This window comes from Saccoglossus kowalevskii, chromosome 2 (assembly GCF_978046115.1).
Source record: "Saccoglossus kowalevskii chromosome 2, keSacKowa6.1, whole genome shotgun sequence".
NCBI classification, from domain to species: domain Eukaryota; kingdom Metazoa; phylum Hemichordata; class Enteropneusta; family Harrimaniidae; genus Saccoglossus; species Saccoglossus kowalevskii.
In genome coordinates this window covers 45,639,407-45,662,039 of record NC_140642.1, presented here as the reverse complement: position 1 = coordinate 45,662,039, position 22,633 = coordinate 45,639,407, and the positions used below count along the sequence as shown (strand labels likewise).

General features: G+C 39.0%; 1 protein-coding gene across 1 annotated transcript in view; it reads left to right on the top strand.

The window, feature by feature from the left end:
* Window positions 1–22,360, top strand: part of LOC102801978 (putative lipid scramblase CLPTM1) — a 42,715-nt gene extending 20,355 nt beyond the window's left edge. The window contains exons 8-14 of the mRNA XM_085495800.1: window positions 239–383; window positions 3,102–3,195; window positions 3,678–3,868; window positions 4,105–4,200; window positions 5,325–5,460; window positions 5,824–5,991; window positions 22,067–22,360. Coding sequence (XP_085351926.1) covers window positions 239–383; window positions 3,102–3,195; window positions 3,678–3,868; window positions 4,105–4,200; window positions 5,325–5,460; window positions 5,824–5,991; window positions 22,067–22,269 — 1,033 coding nt within the window. The 3' untranslated portion in view covers window positions 22,270–22,360. The remainder of the gene's footprint in view (window positions 1–238; window positions 384–3,101; window positions 3,196–3,677; window positions 3,869–4,104; window positions 4,201–5,324; window positions 5,461–5,823; window positions 5,992–22,066) is intronic.
* Window positions 22,361–22,633: the final 273 nt, after the last annotated feature.

Genomic DNA, 22,633 nt, shown 5'->3' with positions numbered 1-22,633 from the left:
TTCTTACATTTTGGGTTGTTCAACTGCCGGTGTTGAAAGTCAGCGTAGGTGGATTTTTCAAGTACCCTAAAAATATTTAATAATCATTTTTTTAAATTGTGAACCCTAAAAAAGGGCCCACCAGCCGTAAAATCATCGATTTTTCGGATGGACGAATTTACAGCAGAATCCGGTATATTGATTTTAAAATGTCAATGATATTTCATTTGTTATTTATGCATTTCTTTTTTTTTTCCAGAATATTAGATTTGCACTTGACATTCAGTCCTATATCACTGTTTAAATGGCAGATGTATGCAGCACAGTCTATGAGAAATAAATGGACTGCGATCCTTGGTGATGATATGGTAGAAGATGATGATGAAGATCAAGACAGCCTAAAAGTGAGGCCAATCTACAATATCACTCCTGTGTTATATTCACCAGTTTGATAGCATATCAAGCATCATAGTGTTATATTTACCAGTTTGATAGCATATAAAGCATCATAGTGTTATATTTACCAGTTTGATAGCATATAAAGCATCATAGTGTTATATTTACCAGTTTGATAGCATATAAAGCATCATAGTGTTATATTCACCAGTTTGATAGCATATAAAGCATCATAGTGTTATATTTACCAGTTTGATAGTATATAAAGCATCATAGTGTTATATTCACCAGTTTGATAGCATATAAAGCATCATAGTGTTATATTTACCAGTTTGATAGCATATAAAGCATCATAGTGTTATATTTACCAGTTTGATAGCATATAAAGCATCATAGTGTTATATTTACCAGTTTGATAGCATATAAAGCATCATAGTGTTATATTTACCAGTTTGATAGCATATAAAGCATCATAGTGTTATATTTACCAGTTTGATAGCATATAAAGCATCAGTGTTATATTTACCAGTTTGATAGCATATCAAGCATCGTAGTGTTATATTTACCAGTTTGATAGCATATAAAGCATCATAGTGTTATATTTACCAGTTTGATAGCATATAAAGCATCATAGTGTTATATTTACCAGTTTTATAGCATATAAAGCATCATAGTGTTATATTTACCAGTTTGATAGCATATAAAGCATCATAGTGTTATATTCACCAGTTTGATAGCATATAAAGCATCATAGTGTTATATTTACCAGTTTGATAGCATATAAAGCATCATAGTGTTATATTTACCAGTTTGATAGCATATAAAGCATCATAGTGTTATATTTACCAGTTTGATAGCATATCAAGCATCATAGTGTTATATTTACCAGTTTGATAGCATATAAAGCATCATAGTGTTATATTCACCAGTTTGATAGCATATAAAGCATCATAGTGTTATATTTACCAGTTTGATAGCATATAAAGCATCATAGTGTTATATTTACCAGTTTGATAGCATCTAAAGCATCATAGTGTTATATTCACCAGTTTGATAGCATATAAAGCATCATAGTGTTATATTTACCAGTTTGATAGCATATAAAGCATCATAGTGTTATATTTACCAGTTTGATAGCATATAAAGCATCATAGTGTTATATTTACCAGTTTGATAGCATATAAAGCATCATAGTGTTATATTTACCAGTTTGATAGCATATAAAGCATCATAGTGTTATATTTACCAGTTTGATAGCATATAAAGCATCATAGTGTTATATTCACCAGTTTGATAGCATATAAAGCATCATAGTGTTATATTCACCAGTTTGATAGCATATAAAGCATCATAGTGTTATATTTACCAGTTTGATAGCATATAAAGCATCATAGTGTTATATTTACCAGTTTGATAGCATATAAAGCATCATAGTGTTATATTTACCAGTTTGATAGCATATAAAGCATCATAGTGTTATATTTACCAGTTTGATAGCATATAAAGCATCATAGTGTTATATTTACCAGTTTGATAGCATATAAAGCATCATAGTGTTATATTTACCAGTTTGATAGCATATAAAGCATCATAGTGTTATATTTACCAGTTTGATAGCATATAAAGCATCATAGTGTTATATTTACCAGTTTGATAGCATATAAAGCATCAGTGTTATATTTACCAGTTTGATAGCATATCAAGCATCGTAGTGTTATATTTACCAGTTTGATAGCATATAAAGCATCATAGTGTTATATTTACCAGTTTGATAGCATATAAAGCATCATAGTGTTATATTCACCAGTTTGATAGCATATAAAGCGTCATAGTGTTATATTTACCAGTTTGATAGCATATAAAGCATCATAGTGTTATATTTACCAGTTTGATAGCATATAAAGCATCATAGTGTTATATTTACCAGTTTGATAGCATATCAAGCATCATAGTGTTATATTTACCAGTTTGATAGCATATCAAGCATCATAGTGTTATATTTACCAGTTTGATAGCATATAAAGCATCATAGTGTTATATTCACCAGTTTGATAGCATATAAAGCATCATAGTGTTATATTTACCAGTTTGATAGCATCTAAAGCATCATAGTGTTATATTTACCAGTTTGATAGCATCTAAAGCATCATAGTGTTATATTCACCAGTTTGATAGCATATAAAGCATCATAGTGTTATATTTACCAGTTTGATAGCATATAAAGCATCATAGTGTTATATTTACCAGTTTGATAGCATATAAAGCATCATAGTGTTATATTTACCAGTTTGATAGCATATAAAGCATCATAGTGTTATATTTACCAGTTTGATAGCATATAAAGCATCATAGTGTTATATTTACCAGTTTGATAGCATATAAAGCATCATAGTGTTATATTCACCAGTTTGATAGCATATAAAGCATCATAGTGTTATATTCACCAGTTTGATAGCATATAAAGCATCATAGTGTTATATTTACCAGTTTGATAGCATAAAAAGCATCATAGTGTTATATTTACCAGTTTGATAGCATATAAAGCATCATAGTGTTATATTTACCAGTTTGATAGCATATCAAGCATCATAGTGTTATATTTACCAGTTTGATAGCATATCAAGCATCGTAGTGTTATATTCACTATGAAACATATTTTTCACTCAAAGTACACATATTTATAAAAATCTTTATTTATTTCATTTATCTATTTTTTTTTATTACAGAAAGCCTTTCTGGAAACAAATCATTATTTGTTGGGACTCACTATTATTGTGTCTATCGTTCATAGTATATTTGAGTTCCTGGCATTTAAAAACGGTAATTACTTTATATTACATGCACACGCATTTTACTGGTACCCTGAACATAAGATATGTTAGTGTACTTGTACTCTGTTATAAGTATACTACACACATGTCAGCACTCATCACATTCCATATGATAATTATCAAGAGTTGAATAGTTTTGTAATTCTTTGTTGTTCTATAGTTCAAGGGCAGAATATGCACCTAAGTTGAATCTTGATGTCATCGAGTACAAACAGCAGAAATGGACATATCATTAATGTTATTCCCCCCAAAATTGAAGTGAAATGAAACTGGATAAAAACAATTTTTCTGTATTGTGTATTTTAGATACCTTGGTAATCAGCAAAACAAGCTCCTGCTCAACACACTTTTAAACCCATGTTCATTACATGAAATGCAAATACACAATATTAAAAAATACAAGTGTGCACTGTGATACTATCAAAACAGATACTCTTCACAGTAAAATTAAGTATTCTCATTTTATTACAGACATTCAGTTTTGGAAGAACCGTGAGTCTCTGGTAGGATTATCTGTGAAATCAGTGTTTTTTGGAGTATTCCAATCACTGGTTGTAGTTCTTTATGTGTTTGATAATGAAACTAACACAGTTGTCAGAATTAGCTGTTTTGTTGGTTTACTGATTGATCTGTGGAAAATTACCAAAGTTATGTCGATTAAGGTAAGTTACATTAAAAATGCATCTCCAATAGAAGCACATATAAACCCAAAATTGCATTCCTTGCTTACTGAATCATTAAAATAAGACTTGTTTTGATCATGCATCTGTAATTCATGCATGATACAAAAAATGAATAGAAAGGGGCAAAATATTTTGTCTGCATCCACATTGCTGTCAATTCCATTATAATCAATGTTTTTGCAGCTTTATGAATAAATATTTATGTATGTGTGTAGATTGATCGGGAAAACCTATGGTTTGGTGTTCTGCCTCGTATATCATTCACTGATAAAGCTACGTATGCACAATCTTCTACAAAGCAGTATGATACGGTGAGTTGTTAAGCACATGTCATTATGTTAGTTGCTACATAGATACCATGAGAACTTTATTTTGCTTATAAAATTGGGATATTTTGTGATGTAATTTGTGTCTTACATTCCATTCCTTATTAATCCCCGTTTGGACGAAGTCCGAAAACGGGGACTTATAATTCGGTCTCTGTCCGTCTGTCCGTGCGTCCGTCCGTGTGTCATAATCCTTTCAGTCGATTCTGTTCATTCTTTGCATGTGCCTAGTACTTTATGTGGGACATGTGCACATGCAGTGGTTTAGCTATTTGATTCAAAATGGCCAACTGGCATCTTGTTTTTTGAAAATGTTGTATTGTTGTATGCGCTGTCAATTTTCATTCAAACTTGGTATATAGATTATACATGTTAGGATACATATCCACGACAATTTCTTTTGCAATTGGATCAAAGATGGCTGACTGACAGGCATCTTGTTTTTTTTAAATGTGGTATCTTGGACATGCTTTGTCAGTTTTCATTCAAATTTTGCACATAATTTATACATGTTAGGACACATGTCCATGACAATTTGTTTCAAAATCGGTTCAAGGATAGCTGATTGACAGCCATTTGACTTTTTGGCCTTTTTACTATATTTCCAAAATTTATTTATTTTGCATTCGTATTTGGCACATACATCATATATGTCACTTTGTTTCATAATCAGATCAAAGATGGCCGAATAACGGCTGTTTTTATTTTTGGCCATATTACTATATTTCTGTCACCCATGTATCATTTTCATTGATATTTAGCATGTCATAAATGGATACATGTACATGTAAATTTAATTTGCAATTTGATCAAATATGGCTGACTGACGGCCATCTTGTCTTTAAAATGTGATAAGTTGGACATGCTTTCACTTGTGATCTATGTTTTTCTTTGCTATGTCTTAAACCGGAGGGGTCGTCATGCAACACATGTTCGAATTTGATGTAAATAAACAATATGTTGTATACGCCACTTGGGACTCGAGTTTCAAGGACACGCTCGCGACAACCCCTCCGCTTTAATATGACGAGCACAAAGAGAACTTTCACAATTTTAATGGGTACTGTGTCATTTTGAATGACTTGTTTTAAATGACTTGTTATTTCTAGCTTGCATTTAAGTATCTTTCTTGGATACTATTTCCATTACTTGCTGGATATGCTGTATACTCTGTATTATATCACGAGCACAAAGGATGGTACTCGTTTGTTCTTAATTTACTGTATGGATTCCTTCTTATGTTTGGTAAGATATAATTTGTTTGTATTTTAATGAATAGTTGATACAATTCCACTTGTCTGTTAGATGATATTGTAACTAATAGACTATTTTGATCATCTTCTCAGATTTTGTTTGAATATGAACATTTACATGCATGGCAGAGTAAACATTTGTTTAGCAATAATAATGTGTTTTATAGTAAGCAATGCCCACAACGTTATGTTTACAAAATGTATCATTTCATGCCTTGACTAATTTTGTTTACTGTCCATTTAGTTTGGAAACAAGATTCTTTGTCCATCATTACTGTGATTTGAACAACCGTCACATTTATTATAAGTGAATATGTTACAATTACAAATAATTATATTTTCTGGTCTTCTGCAGGATTTATTATGATGACACCACAGCTGTTTATCAACTATAAAATGAAATCAGTTGCACATTTACCTTGGAGGATGATGACTTATAAAGCACTGAATACCTTTATAGATGACATATTTGCATTTGTGATTCAAATGCCAACATTATATCGCATTGGTTGCTTCAGAGATGGTAAGGATGTCATATTGTGGACAATTTTATCTGATATTATGAACTACTGGACTGGATGGATGGATGGATGAATGAATGACAACACACACATACTATTAACCATTATACTGGATGGATGGATGGATAGATGGATGGATGGATGGATGACAACACACATATACTATTGACCATTATACTTGATGGATGGATGGGTGACAACACACACATACTATTGTCCATTATACTGGATTGATGGATGACAACACACACATACTATTGACCATTATACTGGATGGATGGGTGACAACACACACATACTCTTGACCATTATACTGGATGGATGGATGGATGGATGGATGACAACACACACATACTATTGACCATTATACTGGATGGATAGATGACAACACACACATACTATTGACCATTATACTGGATGGATGGATGACAACACACACATACTATTGGCCATTATACTGGATGGATGGATGACAACACACACATACTATTGACCATTATACTGGATTGATGGATGACAACACACACATACTATTGACCATTATACTGGATGGATGGATGACAACAGACACATACTATTGTCCATTATACTGGATGGATGGATGACAATACACACATACTATTGTCCATTATACTGGATGGATGGATGGATGGATGGATGACAACACACATATACTATTTTCCATTATACTGGATGGATGGATGACAACACACACATACTATTGACCATTATACTGGATGGATGGGTGACAAAACACACATACGATTGTTCATTATATACAGGATTGATGGATGGATGGATGACAACACACACATACTATTGACCATTATACTGGATGGATGGATGGATGGATGAGAACACACATATACTATTGACCATTATACTGGATGGATGGATGGATGACAACACACACATACTATTGTCCATTATACTGGATGGATGGATGGATGGATGGATGACAACACACATACTATTGACCATTATACTGGATGGATGGATGACAACACACACGTACTATTGTCCATTATACTGGATTGATGGATGACAACACACACATACTATTGACCATTATACTGGATGGATGGATGACAACACATACAAACTATTGACCATTATACTGGATTGATGGATGGATGGATGAGAACACACATATACTATTGACCATTATACTGGATGGATGGATGGATGACAACACACACATACTATTGTCCATTATACTGGATGGATGGATGGATGGATGGATGACAACACACATACTATTGACCATTATACTGGATGGATGGATGACAACACACACATACTATTGTCCATTATACTGGATGGATGGATGGATGGATGGATGACAACACACACGTACTATTGTCCATTATACTGGATTGATGGATGACAACACACACATACTATTGACCATTATACTGGATGGATGGATGACAACACATACAAACTATTGACCATTTTACTGGATTGATGGATGGATGGATGTCAACACACACATACTATTGTCCATTATACTGGATTGATGGATGACAACACACACATACTATTTACCATTATACTGGATTGATGGATGGATGGATGGATGTCAACACACACATACTATTGTCCATTATACTGGATTGATGGATGACAACACACACATACTATTTACCATTATACTGGATGGATGGATGGATGGATGGATGGATGGATGGATGGATGGATGGATGGATGGATGGATGGATGGATGGATGGATGGATGGATGGATGGATGGATGGATGGATGGATGGATGGATGGATGGATGGATGGATGGATGGATGGATGGATGGATGGATGGATGGATGGATGGATGGATGGATGGATGGATGGATGGATGGATGGATGGATGGATGGATGGATGGATGGATGGATGGATGGATGGATGGATGGATGGATGGATGGATGGATGGATGGATGGATGGATGGATGGATGGATGGATGGATGGATGGATGGATGGATGGATGGATGGATGGATGGATGGATGGATGGATGGATGGATGGATGGATGGATGGATGGATGGATGGATGGATGGATGGATGGATGGATGGATGGATGGATGGATGGATGGATGGATGGATGGATGGATGGATGGATGGATGGATGGATGGATGGATGGATGGATGGATGGATGGATGGATGGATGGATGGATGGATGGATGGATGGATGGATGGATGGATGGATGGATGGATGGATGGATGGATGGATGGATGGATGGATGGATGGATGGATGGATGGATGGATGGATGGATGGATGGATGGATGGATGGATGGATGGATGGATGGATGGATGGATGGATGGATGGATGGATGGATGGATGGATGGATGGATGGATGGATGGATGGATGGATGGATGGATGGATGGATGGATGGATGGATGGATGGATGGATGGATGGATGGATGGATGGATGGATGGATGGATGGATGGATGGATGGATGGATGGATGGATGGATGGATGGATGGATGGATGGATGGATGGATGGCAAGCAACACACACACTCACATACTATTGTCCATTATACTGGATGGGTGGATGGATGGTTGACAACACACACATACTATTGACCATTATACTGGATAACAACACACTATTGACCATTATACTGGATGACAACACACACTATTGTCCATTATACTGGATGGATGGATGGATGACAACACACATATACTATTGAGCACTATACTGGATGGATGGATGGATGACAACACACATATACTGTTGTCCATTATACTGGATGGATGGATGACAACACACATACTATTGACCATTATACTGGATGGGTGGATGACAACACACACTATTGTCCATTATACTGGATGGATGGATGGATGGATGGATGACAACGCACATATACTATTGTCCATTATACTGGATGGATGGATGCCAACACACACATACTATTTTCCATTATACTGGATGGATGGATGACAACACACACATACTATTGACCATTATACTGGATGGATGGATGACAACACACATATACTATTGAGCATTATACTGGATGGATGGATGGATGACAACACACATACTATTGACCATTATACTGGATGGGTGGATGACAACACACACTATTGTCCATTATACTGGATGGATGGATGGATGGATGACAACACACACGTACTATTGACCATTATACTGGATGGATGGGTGACAACACACACATACTATTGACCATTATACTGGATGGATGGATGGATGGATGGATGACAACACACACATACTATTGACCATTATACTGGATGGATGGGTGACAACACACACATACTCTTGACCATTATACTGGATGGATGGATGGATGGATGGATGACAACACACACATACTATTGACCATTATACTGGATGGATGGATGGATGGATGGATGGATGGATGGATGGATGGATGGATGGATGGATGGATGGATGGATGGATGGATGGATGGATGGATGGATGGATGGATGGATGGATGGATGGATGGATGGATGGATGGATGGATGGATGGATGGATGGATGGATGGATGGATGGATGGATGGATGGATGGATGGATGGATGGATGGATGGATGGATGGATGGATGGATGGATGGATGGATGGATGGATGGATGGATGGATGGATGGATGGATGGATGGATGGATGGATGGATGGATGGATGGATGGATGGATGGATGGATGGATGGATGGATGGATGGATGGATGGATGGATGGATGGATGGATGGATGGATGGATGGATGGATGGATGGATGGATGGATGGATGGATGGATGGATGGATGGATGGATGGATGGATGGATGGATGGATGGATGGATGGATGGATGGATGGATGGATGGATGGATGGATGGATGGATGGATGGATGGATGGATGGATGGATGGATGGATGGATGGATGGATGGATGGATGGATGGATGGATGGATGGATGGATGGATGGATGGATGGATGGATGGATGGATGGATGGATGGATGGATGGATGGATGGATGGATGGATGGATGGATGGATGGATGGATGGATGGATGGATGGATGGATGGATGGATGGATGGATGGATGGATGGATGGATGGATGGATGGATGGATGGATGGATGGATGGATGGATGGATGGATGGATGGATGGATGGATGGATGGATGGATGGATGGATGGATGGATGGATGGATGGATGGATGGATGGATGGATGGATGGATGGATGGATGGATGGATGGATGGATGGATGGATGGATGGATGGATGGATGGATGGATGGATGGATGGATGGATGGCAAGCAACACACACACTCACATACTATTGTCCATTATACTGGATGGGTGGATGGATGGTTGACAACACACACATACTATTGACCATTATACTGGATAACAACACACTATTGACCATTATACTGGATGACAACACACACTATTGTCCATTATACTGGATGGATGGATGGATGACAACACACATATACTATTGAGCACTATACTGGATGGATGGATGGATGACAACACACATATACTGTTGTCCATTATACTGGATGGATGGATGACAACACACATACTATTGACCATTATACTGGATGGGTGGATGACAACACACACTATTGTCCATTATACTGGATGGATGGATGGATGGATGGATGACAACGCACATATACTATTGTCCATTATACTGGATGGATGGATGCCAACACACACATACTATTTTCCATTATACTGGATGGATGGATGACAACACACACATACTATTGACCATTATACTGGATGGATGGATGACAACACACATATACTATTGAGCATTATACTGGATGGATGGATGGATGACAACACACATACTATTGACCATTATACTGGATGGGTGGATGACAACACACACTATTGTCCATTATACTGGATGGATGGATGGATGGATGACAACACACACGTACTATTGACCATTATACTGGATGGATGGGTGACAACACACACATACTATTGACCATTATACTGGATGGATGGATGGATGGATGGATGACAACACACACATACTATTGACCATTATACTGGATGGATGGGTGACAACACACACATACTCTTGACCATTATACTGGATGGATGGATGGATGGATGGATGACAACACACACATACTATTGACCATTATACTGGATGGATAGATGACAACACACACATACTATTGACCATTATACTGGATGGATGGATGACAACACACACATACTATTGGCCATTATACTGGATGGATGGATGACAACACACACATACTATTGACCATTATACTGGATTGATGGATGACAACACACACATACTATTGACCATTATACTGGATGGATGGATGACAACAGACACATACTATTGTCCATTATACTGGATGGATGGATGACAATACACACATACTATTGTCCATTATACTGGATGGATGGATGGATGGATGGATGACAACACACATATACTATTTTCCATTATACTGGATGGATGGATGACAACACACACATACTATTGACCATTATACTGGATGGATGGGTGACAAAACACACATACGATTGTTCATTATATACAGGATTGATGGATGGATGGATGACAACACACACATACTATTGACCATTATACTGGATGGATGGATGGATGGATGAGAACACACATATACTATTGACCATTATACTGGATGGATGGATGGATGACAACACACACATACTATTGTCCATTATACTGGATGGATGGATGGATGGATGGATGACAACACACATACTATTGACCATTATACTGGATGGATGGATGACAACACACACGTACTATTGTCCATTATACTGGATTGATGGATGACAACACACACATACTATTGACCATTATACTGGATGGATGGATGACAACACATACAAACTATTGACCATTATACTGGATTGATGGATGGATGGATGAGAACACACATATACTATTGACCATTATACTGGATGGATGGATGGATGGATGGATGACAACACACATACTATTGACCATTATACTGGATGGATGGATGACAACACACACATACTATTGTCCATTATACTGGATGGATGGATGGATGGATGGATGACAACACACACGTACTATTGTCCATTATACTGGATTGATGGATGACAACACACACATACTATTGACCATTATACTGGATGGATGGATGACAACACATACAAACTATTGACCATTATACTGGATTGATGGATGGATGGATGTCAACACACACATACTATTGTCCATTATACTGGATTGATGGATGACAACACACACATACTATTTACCATTATACTGGATTGATGGATGGATGGATGTCAACACACACATACTATTGTCCATTATACTGGATTGATGGATGACAACACACACATACTATTTACCATTATACTGGATGGATGGATGGATGGATGGATGGATGGATGGATGGATGGATGGATGGATGGATGGATGGATGGATGGATGGATGGATGGATGGATGGATGGATGGATGGATGGATGGATGGATGGATGGATGGATGGATGGATGGATGGATGGATGGATGGATGGATGGATGGATGGATGGATGGATGGATGGATGGATGGATGGATGGATGGATGGATGGATGGATGGATGGATGGATGGATGGATGGATGGATGGATGGATGGATGGATGGATGGATGGATGGATGGATGGATGGATGGATGGATGGATGGATGGATGGATGGATGGATGGATGGATGGATGGATGGATGGATGGATGGATGGATGGATGGATGGATGGATGGATGGATGGATGGATGGATGGATGGATGGATGGATGGATGGATGGATGGATGGATGGATGGATGGATGGATGGATGGATGGATGGATGGATGGATGGATGGATGGATGGATGGATGGATGGATGGATGGATGGATGGATGGATGGATGGATGGATGGATGGATGGATGGATGGATGGATGGATGGATGGATGGATGGATGGATGGATGGATGGATGGATGGATGGATGGATGGATGGATGGATGGATGGATGGATGGATGGATGGATGGATGGATGGATGGATGGATGGATGTGGATGGATGGATGGATGGATGGATGGATGGTTGACAACACACACATACTATTGACCATTATACTGGATAACAACACACTATTGACCATTATACTGGATGACAACACACACTATTGTCCATTATACTGGATGGATGGATGGATGACAACACACATATACTATTGAGCACTATACTGGATGGATGGATGGATGGATGGATGACAACACACATATACTGTTGTCCATTATACTGGATGGATGGATGACAACACACATACTATTGACCATTATACTGGATGGGTGGATGACAACACACACTATTGTCCATTATACTGGATGGATGGATGGATGGATGGATGACAACGCACATATACTATTGTCCATTATACTGGATGGATGGATGCCAACACACACATACTATTTTCCATTATACTGGATGGATGGATGACAACACACACATACTATTGACCATTATACTGGATGGATGGATGACAACACACATATACTATTGAGCATTATACTGGATGGATGGATGGATGACAACACACATACTATTAACCATTATACTGGATGGGTGGATGACAACACACACTATTGTCCATTATACTGGATGGATGGATGGATGGATGACAACACACACGTACTATTGACCATTATACTGGATGGATGGGTGACAACACACACATACTATTGACCATTATACTGGATGGATGGATGGATGGATGGATGACAACACACACATACTATTGACCATTATACTGGATGGATGGGTGACAACACACACATACTCTTGACCATTATACTGGATGGATGGATGGATGGATGGATGACAACACACACATACTATTGACCATTATACTGGATGGATGGATGGATGGATGGATGGATGGATGGATGGATGGATGGATGGATGGATGGATGGATGGATGGATGGATGGATGGATGGATGGATGGATGGATGGATGGATGGATGGATGGATGGATGGATGGATGGATGGATGGATGGATGGATGGATGGATGGATGGATGGATGGATGGATGGATGGATGGATGGATGGATGGATGGATGGATGGATGGATGGATGGATGGATGGATGGATGGATGGATGGATGGATGGATGGATGGATGGATGGATGGATGGATGGATGGATGGATGGATGGATGGATGGATGGATGGATGGATGGATGGATGGATGGATGGATGGATGGATGGATGGATGGATGGATGGATGGATGGATGGATGGATGGATGGATGGATGGATGGATGGATGGATGGATGGATGGATGGATGGATGGATGGATGGATGGATGGATGGATGGATGGATGGATGGATGGATGGATGGATGGATGGATGGATGGATGGATGGATGGATGGATGGATGGATGGATGGATGGATGGATGGATGGATGGATGGATGGATGGATGGATGGATGGATGGATGGATGGATGGATGGATGGATGGATGGATGGATGGATGGATGGATGGATGGATGGATGGATGGATGGATGGATGGATGGATGGATGGATGGATGGATGGATGGATGGATGGATGGATGGATGGATGGATGGATGGATGGATGGATGACAACACACACGTACTATTGTCCATTATACTGGATTGATGGATGACAACACACACATACTATTGACCATTATACTGGATGGATGGATGACAACACATACAAACTATTGACCATTATACTGGATTGATGGATGGATGGATGTCAACACACACATACTATTGTCCATTATACTGGATTGATGGATGACAACACACACATACTATTTACCATTATACTGGATTGATGGATGGATGGATGGATGTCAACACACACATACTATTGTCCATTATACTGGATTGATGGATGACAACACACACATACTATTTACCATTATACTGGATGGATGGATGGATGGATGGATGGATGGATGGATGGATGGATGGATGGATGGATGGATGGATGGATGGATGGATGGATGGATGGATGGATGGATGGATGGATGGATGGATGGATGGATGGATGGATGGATGGATGGATGGATGGATGGATGGATGGATGGATGGATGGTTGACAACACACACATACTATTGACCATTATACTGGATAACAACACACTATTGACCATTATACTGGATGACAACACACACTATTGTCCATTATACTGGATGGATGGATGGATGACAACACACATATACTATTGAGCACTATACTGGATGGATGGATGGATGGATGACAACACACATATACTGTTGTCCATTATACTGGATGGATGGATGACAACACACATACTATTGACCATTATACTGGATGGGTGGATGACAACACACACTATTGTCCATTATACTGGATGGATGGATGGATGGATGGATGACAACGCACATATACTATTGTCCATTATACTGGATGGATGGATGCCAACACACACATACTATTTTCCATTATACTGGATGGATGGATGACAACACACACATACTATTGACCATTATACTGGATGGATGGATGACAACACACATATACTATTGAGCATTATACTGGATGGATGGATGGATGACAACACACATACTATTGACCATTATACTGGATGGGTGGATGACAACACACACTATTGTCCATTATACTGGATGGATGGATGGATGGATGACAACACACACGTACTATTGACCATTATACTGGATGGATGGGTGACAACACACACATACTATTGACCATTATACTGGATGGATGGATGGATGGATGGATGACAACACACACATACTATTGACCATTATACTGGATGGATGGGTGACAACACACACATACTCTTGACCATTATACTGGATGGATGGATGGATGGATGGATGACAACACACACATACTATTGACCATTATACTGGATGGATAGATGACAACACACACATACTATTGACCATTATACTGGATGGATGGATGACAACACACACATACTATTGGCCATTATACTGGATGGATGGATGACAACACACACATACTATTGACCATTATACTGGATTGATGGATGACAACACACACATACTATTGACCATTATACTGGATGGATGGATGACAACAGACACATACTATTGTCCATTATACTGGATGGATGGATGACAATACACACATACTATTGTCCATTATACTGGATGGATGGATGGATGGATGGATGGATGACAACACACATATACTATTTTCCATTATACTGGATGGATGGATGACAACACACACATACTATTGACCATTATACTGGATGGATGGGTGACAAAACACACATACGATTGTTCATTATATACAGGATTGATGGATGGATGGATGACAACACACACATACTATTGACCATTATACTGGATGGATGGATGGATGGATGAGAACACACATATACTATTGACCATTATACTGGATGGATGGATGGATGACAACACACACATACTATTGTCCATTATACTGGATGGATGGATGGATGGATGGATGACAACACACATACTATTGACCATTATACTGGATGGATGGATGACAACACACACGTACTATTGTCCATTATACTGGATTGATGGATGACAACACACACATACTATTGACCATTATACTGGATGGATGGATGACAACACATACAAACTATTGACCATTATACTGGATTGATGGATGGATGGATGAGAACACACATATACTATTGACCATTATACTGGATGGATGGATGGATGGATGGATGACAACACACATACTATTGACCATTATACTGGATGGATGGATGACAACACACACATACTATTGTCCATTATACTGGATGGATGGATGGATGGATGGATGACAACACACACGTACTATTGTCCATTATACTGGATTGATGGATGACAACACACACATACTATTGACCATTATACTGGATGGATGGATGACAACACATACAAACTATTGACCATTATACTGGATTGATGGATGGATGGATGTCAACACACACATACTATTGTCCATTATACTGGATTGATGGATGACAACACACACATACTATTTACCATTATACTGGATTGATGGATGGATGGATGTCAACACACACATACTATTGTCCATTATACTGGATTGATGGATGACAACACACACATACTATTTACCATTATACTGGATGGATGGATGGATGGATGGATGGATGGATGGATGGATGGATGGATGGATGGATGGATGGATGGATGGATGGATGGATGGATGGATGGATGGATGGATGGATGGATGGATGGATGGATGGATGGATGGATGGATGGATGGATGGATGGATGGATGGATGGATGGATGGATGGATGGATGGATGGATGGATGGATGGATGGATGGATGGATGGATGGATGGATGGATGGATGGATGGATGGATGGATGGATGGATGGATGGATGGATGGATGGATGGATGGATGGATGGATGGATGGATGGATGGATGGATGGATGGATGGATGGATGGATGGATGGATGGATGGATGGATGGATGGATGGATGGATGGATGGATGGATGGATGGATGGATGGATGGATGGATGGATGGATGGATGGATGGATGGATGGATGGATGGATGGATGGATGGATGGATGGATGGATGGATGGATGGATGGATGGATGGATGGATGGATGGATGGATGGATGGATGGATGGATGGATGGATGGATGGATGGATGGATGGATGGATGGATGGATGGATGGATGGATGGATGGATGGATGGATGGATGGATGGATGTGGATGGATGGATGGATGTGGATGGATGGATGGATGGATGGATGGATGGTTGACAACACACACATACTATTGACCATTATACTGGATAACAACACACTATTGACCATTATACTGGATGACAACACACACTATTGTCCATTATACTGGATGGATGGATGGATGACAACACACATATACTATTGAGCACTATACTGGATGGATGGATGGATGGATGGATGACAACACACATATACTGTTGTCCATTATACTGGATGGATGGATGACAACACACATACTATTGACCATTATACTGGATGGGTGGATGACAACACACACTATTGTCCATTATACTGGATGGATGGATGGATGGATGGATGACAACGCACATATACTATTGTCCATTATACTGGATGGATGGATGCCAACACACACATACTATTTTCCATTATACTGGATGGATGGATGACAACACACACATACTATTGACCATTATACTGGATGGATGGATGACAACACACATATACTATTGAGCATTATACTGGATGGATGGATGGATGACAACACACATACCATTGACCATTATACTGGATGGGTGGATGACAACACACACTATTGTCCATTATACTGGATGGATGGATGGATGGATGACAACACACACGTACTATTGACCATTATACTGGATGGATGGGTGACAACACACACATACTATTGACCATTATACTGGATGGATGGATGGATGGATGGATGACAACACACACATACTATTGACCATTATACTGGATGGATGGGTGACAACACACACATACTCTTGACCATTATACTGGATGGATGGATGGATGGATGGATGACAACACACACATACTATTGACCATTATACTGGATGGATAGATGACAACACACACATACTATTGACCATTATACTGGATGGATGGATGACAACACACACATACTATTGGCCATTATACTGGATGGATGGATGACAACACACACATACTATTGACCATTATACTGGATTGATGGATGACAACACACACATACTATTGACCATTATACTGGATGGATGGATGACAACAGACACATACTATTGTCCATTATACTGGATGGATGGATGACAATACACACATACTATTGTCCATTATACTGGATGGATGGATGGATGAATGGATGACAACACACATATACTATTTTCCATTATACTGGATGGATGGATGACAACACACACATACTATTGACCATTATACTGGATGGATGGGTGACAAAACACACATACGATTGTTCATTATATACAGGATTGATGGATGGATGGATGACAACACACACATACTATTGACCATTATACTGGATGGATGGATGGATGGATGAGAACACACATATACTATTGACCATTATACTGGATGGATGGATGGATGACAACACACACATACTATTGTCCATTATACTGGATGGATGGATGGATGGATGGATGACAACACACATACTATTGACCATTATACTGGATGGATGGATGACAACACACACGTACTATTGTCCATTATACTGGATTGATGGATGACAATACACACATATACTATTGACCATTATACTGGATGGATGGATGGATGACAACACACACATACTATTGTCCATTATACTGGATTGATGGATGGATGGATGAGAACACACATATACTATTGACCATTATACTGGATGGATGGATGGATGACAACACACACATACTATTGTCCATTATACTGGATGGATGGATGGATGGATGGATGACAACACACATACTATTGACCATTATACTGGATGGATGGATGACAACACACACATACTATTGTCCATTATACTGGATTGATGGATGACAACACACACATACTATTGACCATTATACTGGATGGATGGATGACAACACATACAAACTATTGACCATTATACTGGATTGATGGATGGATGGATGTCAACACACACATACTATTGTCCATTATACTGGATTGATGGATGACAACACACACATACTATTTACCATTATACTGGATTGATGGATGGATGGATGTCAACACACACATACTATTGTCCATTATACTGGATTGATGGATGACAACACACACATACTATTTACCATTATACTGGATGGATGGATGGATGGATGGATGGATGGATGGATGGATGGATGGATGGATGGATGGATGGATGGATGGATGGATGGATGGATGGATGGATGGATGGATGGATGGATGGATGGATGGATGGATGGATGGATGGATGGATGGATGGATGGATGGATGGATGGATGGATGGATGGATGGATGGATGGATGGATGGATGGATGGATGGATGGATGGATGGATGGATGGATGGATGGATGGATGGATGGATGGATGGATGGATGGATGGATGGATGGATGGATGGATGGATGGATGGATGGATGGATGGATGGATGGATGGATGGATGGATGGATGGATGGATGGATGGATGGATGGATGGATGGATGGATGGATGGATGGATGGATGGATGGATGGATGGATGGATGGATGGATGGATGGATGGATGGATGGATGGATGGATGGATGGATGGATGGATGGATGGATGGATGGATGGATGGATGGATGGATGGATGGATGGATGGATGGATGGATGGATGGATGGATGGATGGATGGATGGATGGATGGATGGATGGATGGATGGATGGATGGATGGATGGATGGATGGATGGATGGATGGATGGATGGATGGATGGATGGATGGATGGATGGATGGATGGATGGATGGATGGATGGATGGATGGATGACAACACACATTTACTATTGACCATTATACTGGATGGATGGATGACAACACACATTTACTATTGACCATTATACTGGATGGATGGATGACAACACACATTTACTATTGACCATTATACTGGATGGATGGATGACAACACACATTTACTATTGACCATTATACTGGATGGATGGATGACAACACACATTTACTATTGACCATTATACTGGATGGATGGATGACAACACACACATACTATTGACCATTATACTGGATGGATGGATGACAACACACACATACTATTGACCATTATACTGGATGGATGGATGACAACACACACATACTATTGACCATTATACTGGATGGATGGATGACAACACACACATACTATTGACCATTATACTGGATGGATGGATGACAACACACACATACATGTACTATTGTCCATTATACTGGATGGATGGATGGATGGATGACAACACACATATACTATTGGCCATTATACTGGATGGATGGATGACAACACACACGTACTATTGTCCATTATACTGGATTGATGGATGGATGGATGACAACACACACGTACTATTGACCATTATACTGGATGGATGGATGGATGGATGACAACACACACATACTATTGACCATTATACTGGATGGATGGATGGATGGATGGATGGATGGATGGATGGATGGATGGATGACAACACACATATACTATTGACCATTATACTGAATGGATGTATGACAACACACACGTACTATTGTCCATTATACTGGATTGATGGATGACAACACACACATACTATTGACCATTATACTGGATGGATGGATGACAACACATACAAACAAACTATTGACCATTATACTGGATTGATGGATGGATGGATGTCAACACACACATACTATTGTCCATTATACTGGATTGATGGATGACAACACACACATACTATTGTCCATTATACTGGATGGATGGATGGATGGATGGATGGATGGTTGGATTTATGACAACACACACATACTATTGACCATTATACTGGATGGATGGTATACTGGATGGATGGATGGGTGACAACACACACATACTATTGTCCATTATACTGGATGGATGGATGGATGGATGGGTGACAACACACACATACTATTGTCCATTATACTGGATGGATGGATGGATGGGTGACAACACACACATACTATTGTCCATTATACTGGATTGATGGATGGGTGACAACACACACATACTATTGTCCATTATACTGGATGGATGGATGGATGGATGGGTGACAACACACACATACTATTGTCCATTATACTGGATGGATGGATGGATGGGTGACAACACACACATACTATTGTCCATTATACTGGATTGATGGATATATGGATGACAACACACACATACTATTGTCCATTATACTGGATGGATGGATGACAACACACATACTATGACCATTATACTGGATGGATGGATGAAAACACACACATACTATTGACCAATATACTGGATGGATGGATGACAACAGACATACTATTGACCATTATACTGGATGGATGGATGACAACACACATATAATATTGACCATTATACTAGATGGATGGATAACATTTTTTATTTTTATTTTTTACAGATATTATATTTCTAATATATCTGTATCAGCGATACATTTATCCAGTTGATCTGAAACGTTTGAATGAATTTGGTACATCTGGTGTGATGCACGGACTTGGAGAGGGTGAAAATGGAGAAACTGTCCGTAATGGTGATCCATGTAAAGCAATTGAAGAACTGAACAATGAACCAAAGTCAGCTGAAGAAAAGAAAAATGAATAGAAATGATGATAATAATGTTGTATCCCATCAACAAAGAACACTATTCGTGAATTTTTAGCTTAGGATTAAAATAAATAAATTTGTGTATGTATGTTTGTGTCCTGAGATACGTATTTATTTCATTCATAGATATAGAAGCCAACCAAACAAAGACCAACTTGGTTAAAAATAATTGTTGTCAAATATAAATAATAAAATATCACACTGCTTGCTGGTTGTGTGTGTGTGTGTCCATTGGTTTAACACACTGGTTGCGTGCGGGCGTGTGTCCATTGGTCTAACACACTGCCGGCTGGTTGTGTCCATTGGTCTAACACACTGCTTACTGGGTGGGTGTGTGTGCGTGCGTGTGTCCATTGGTCTA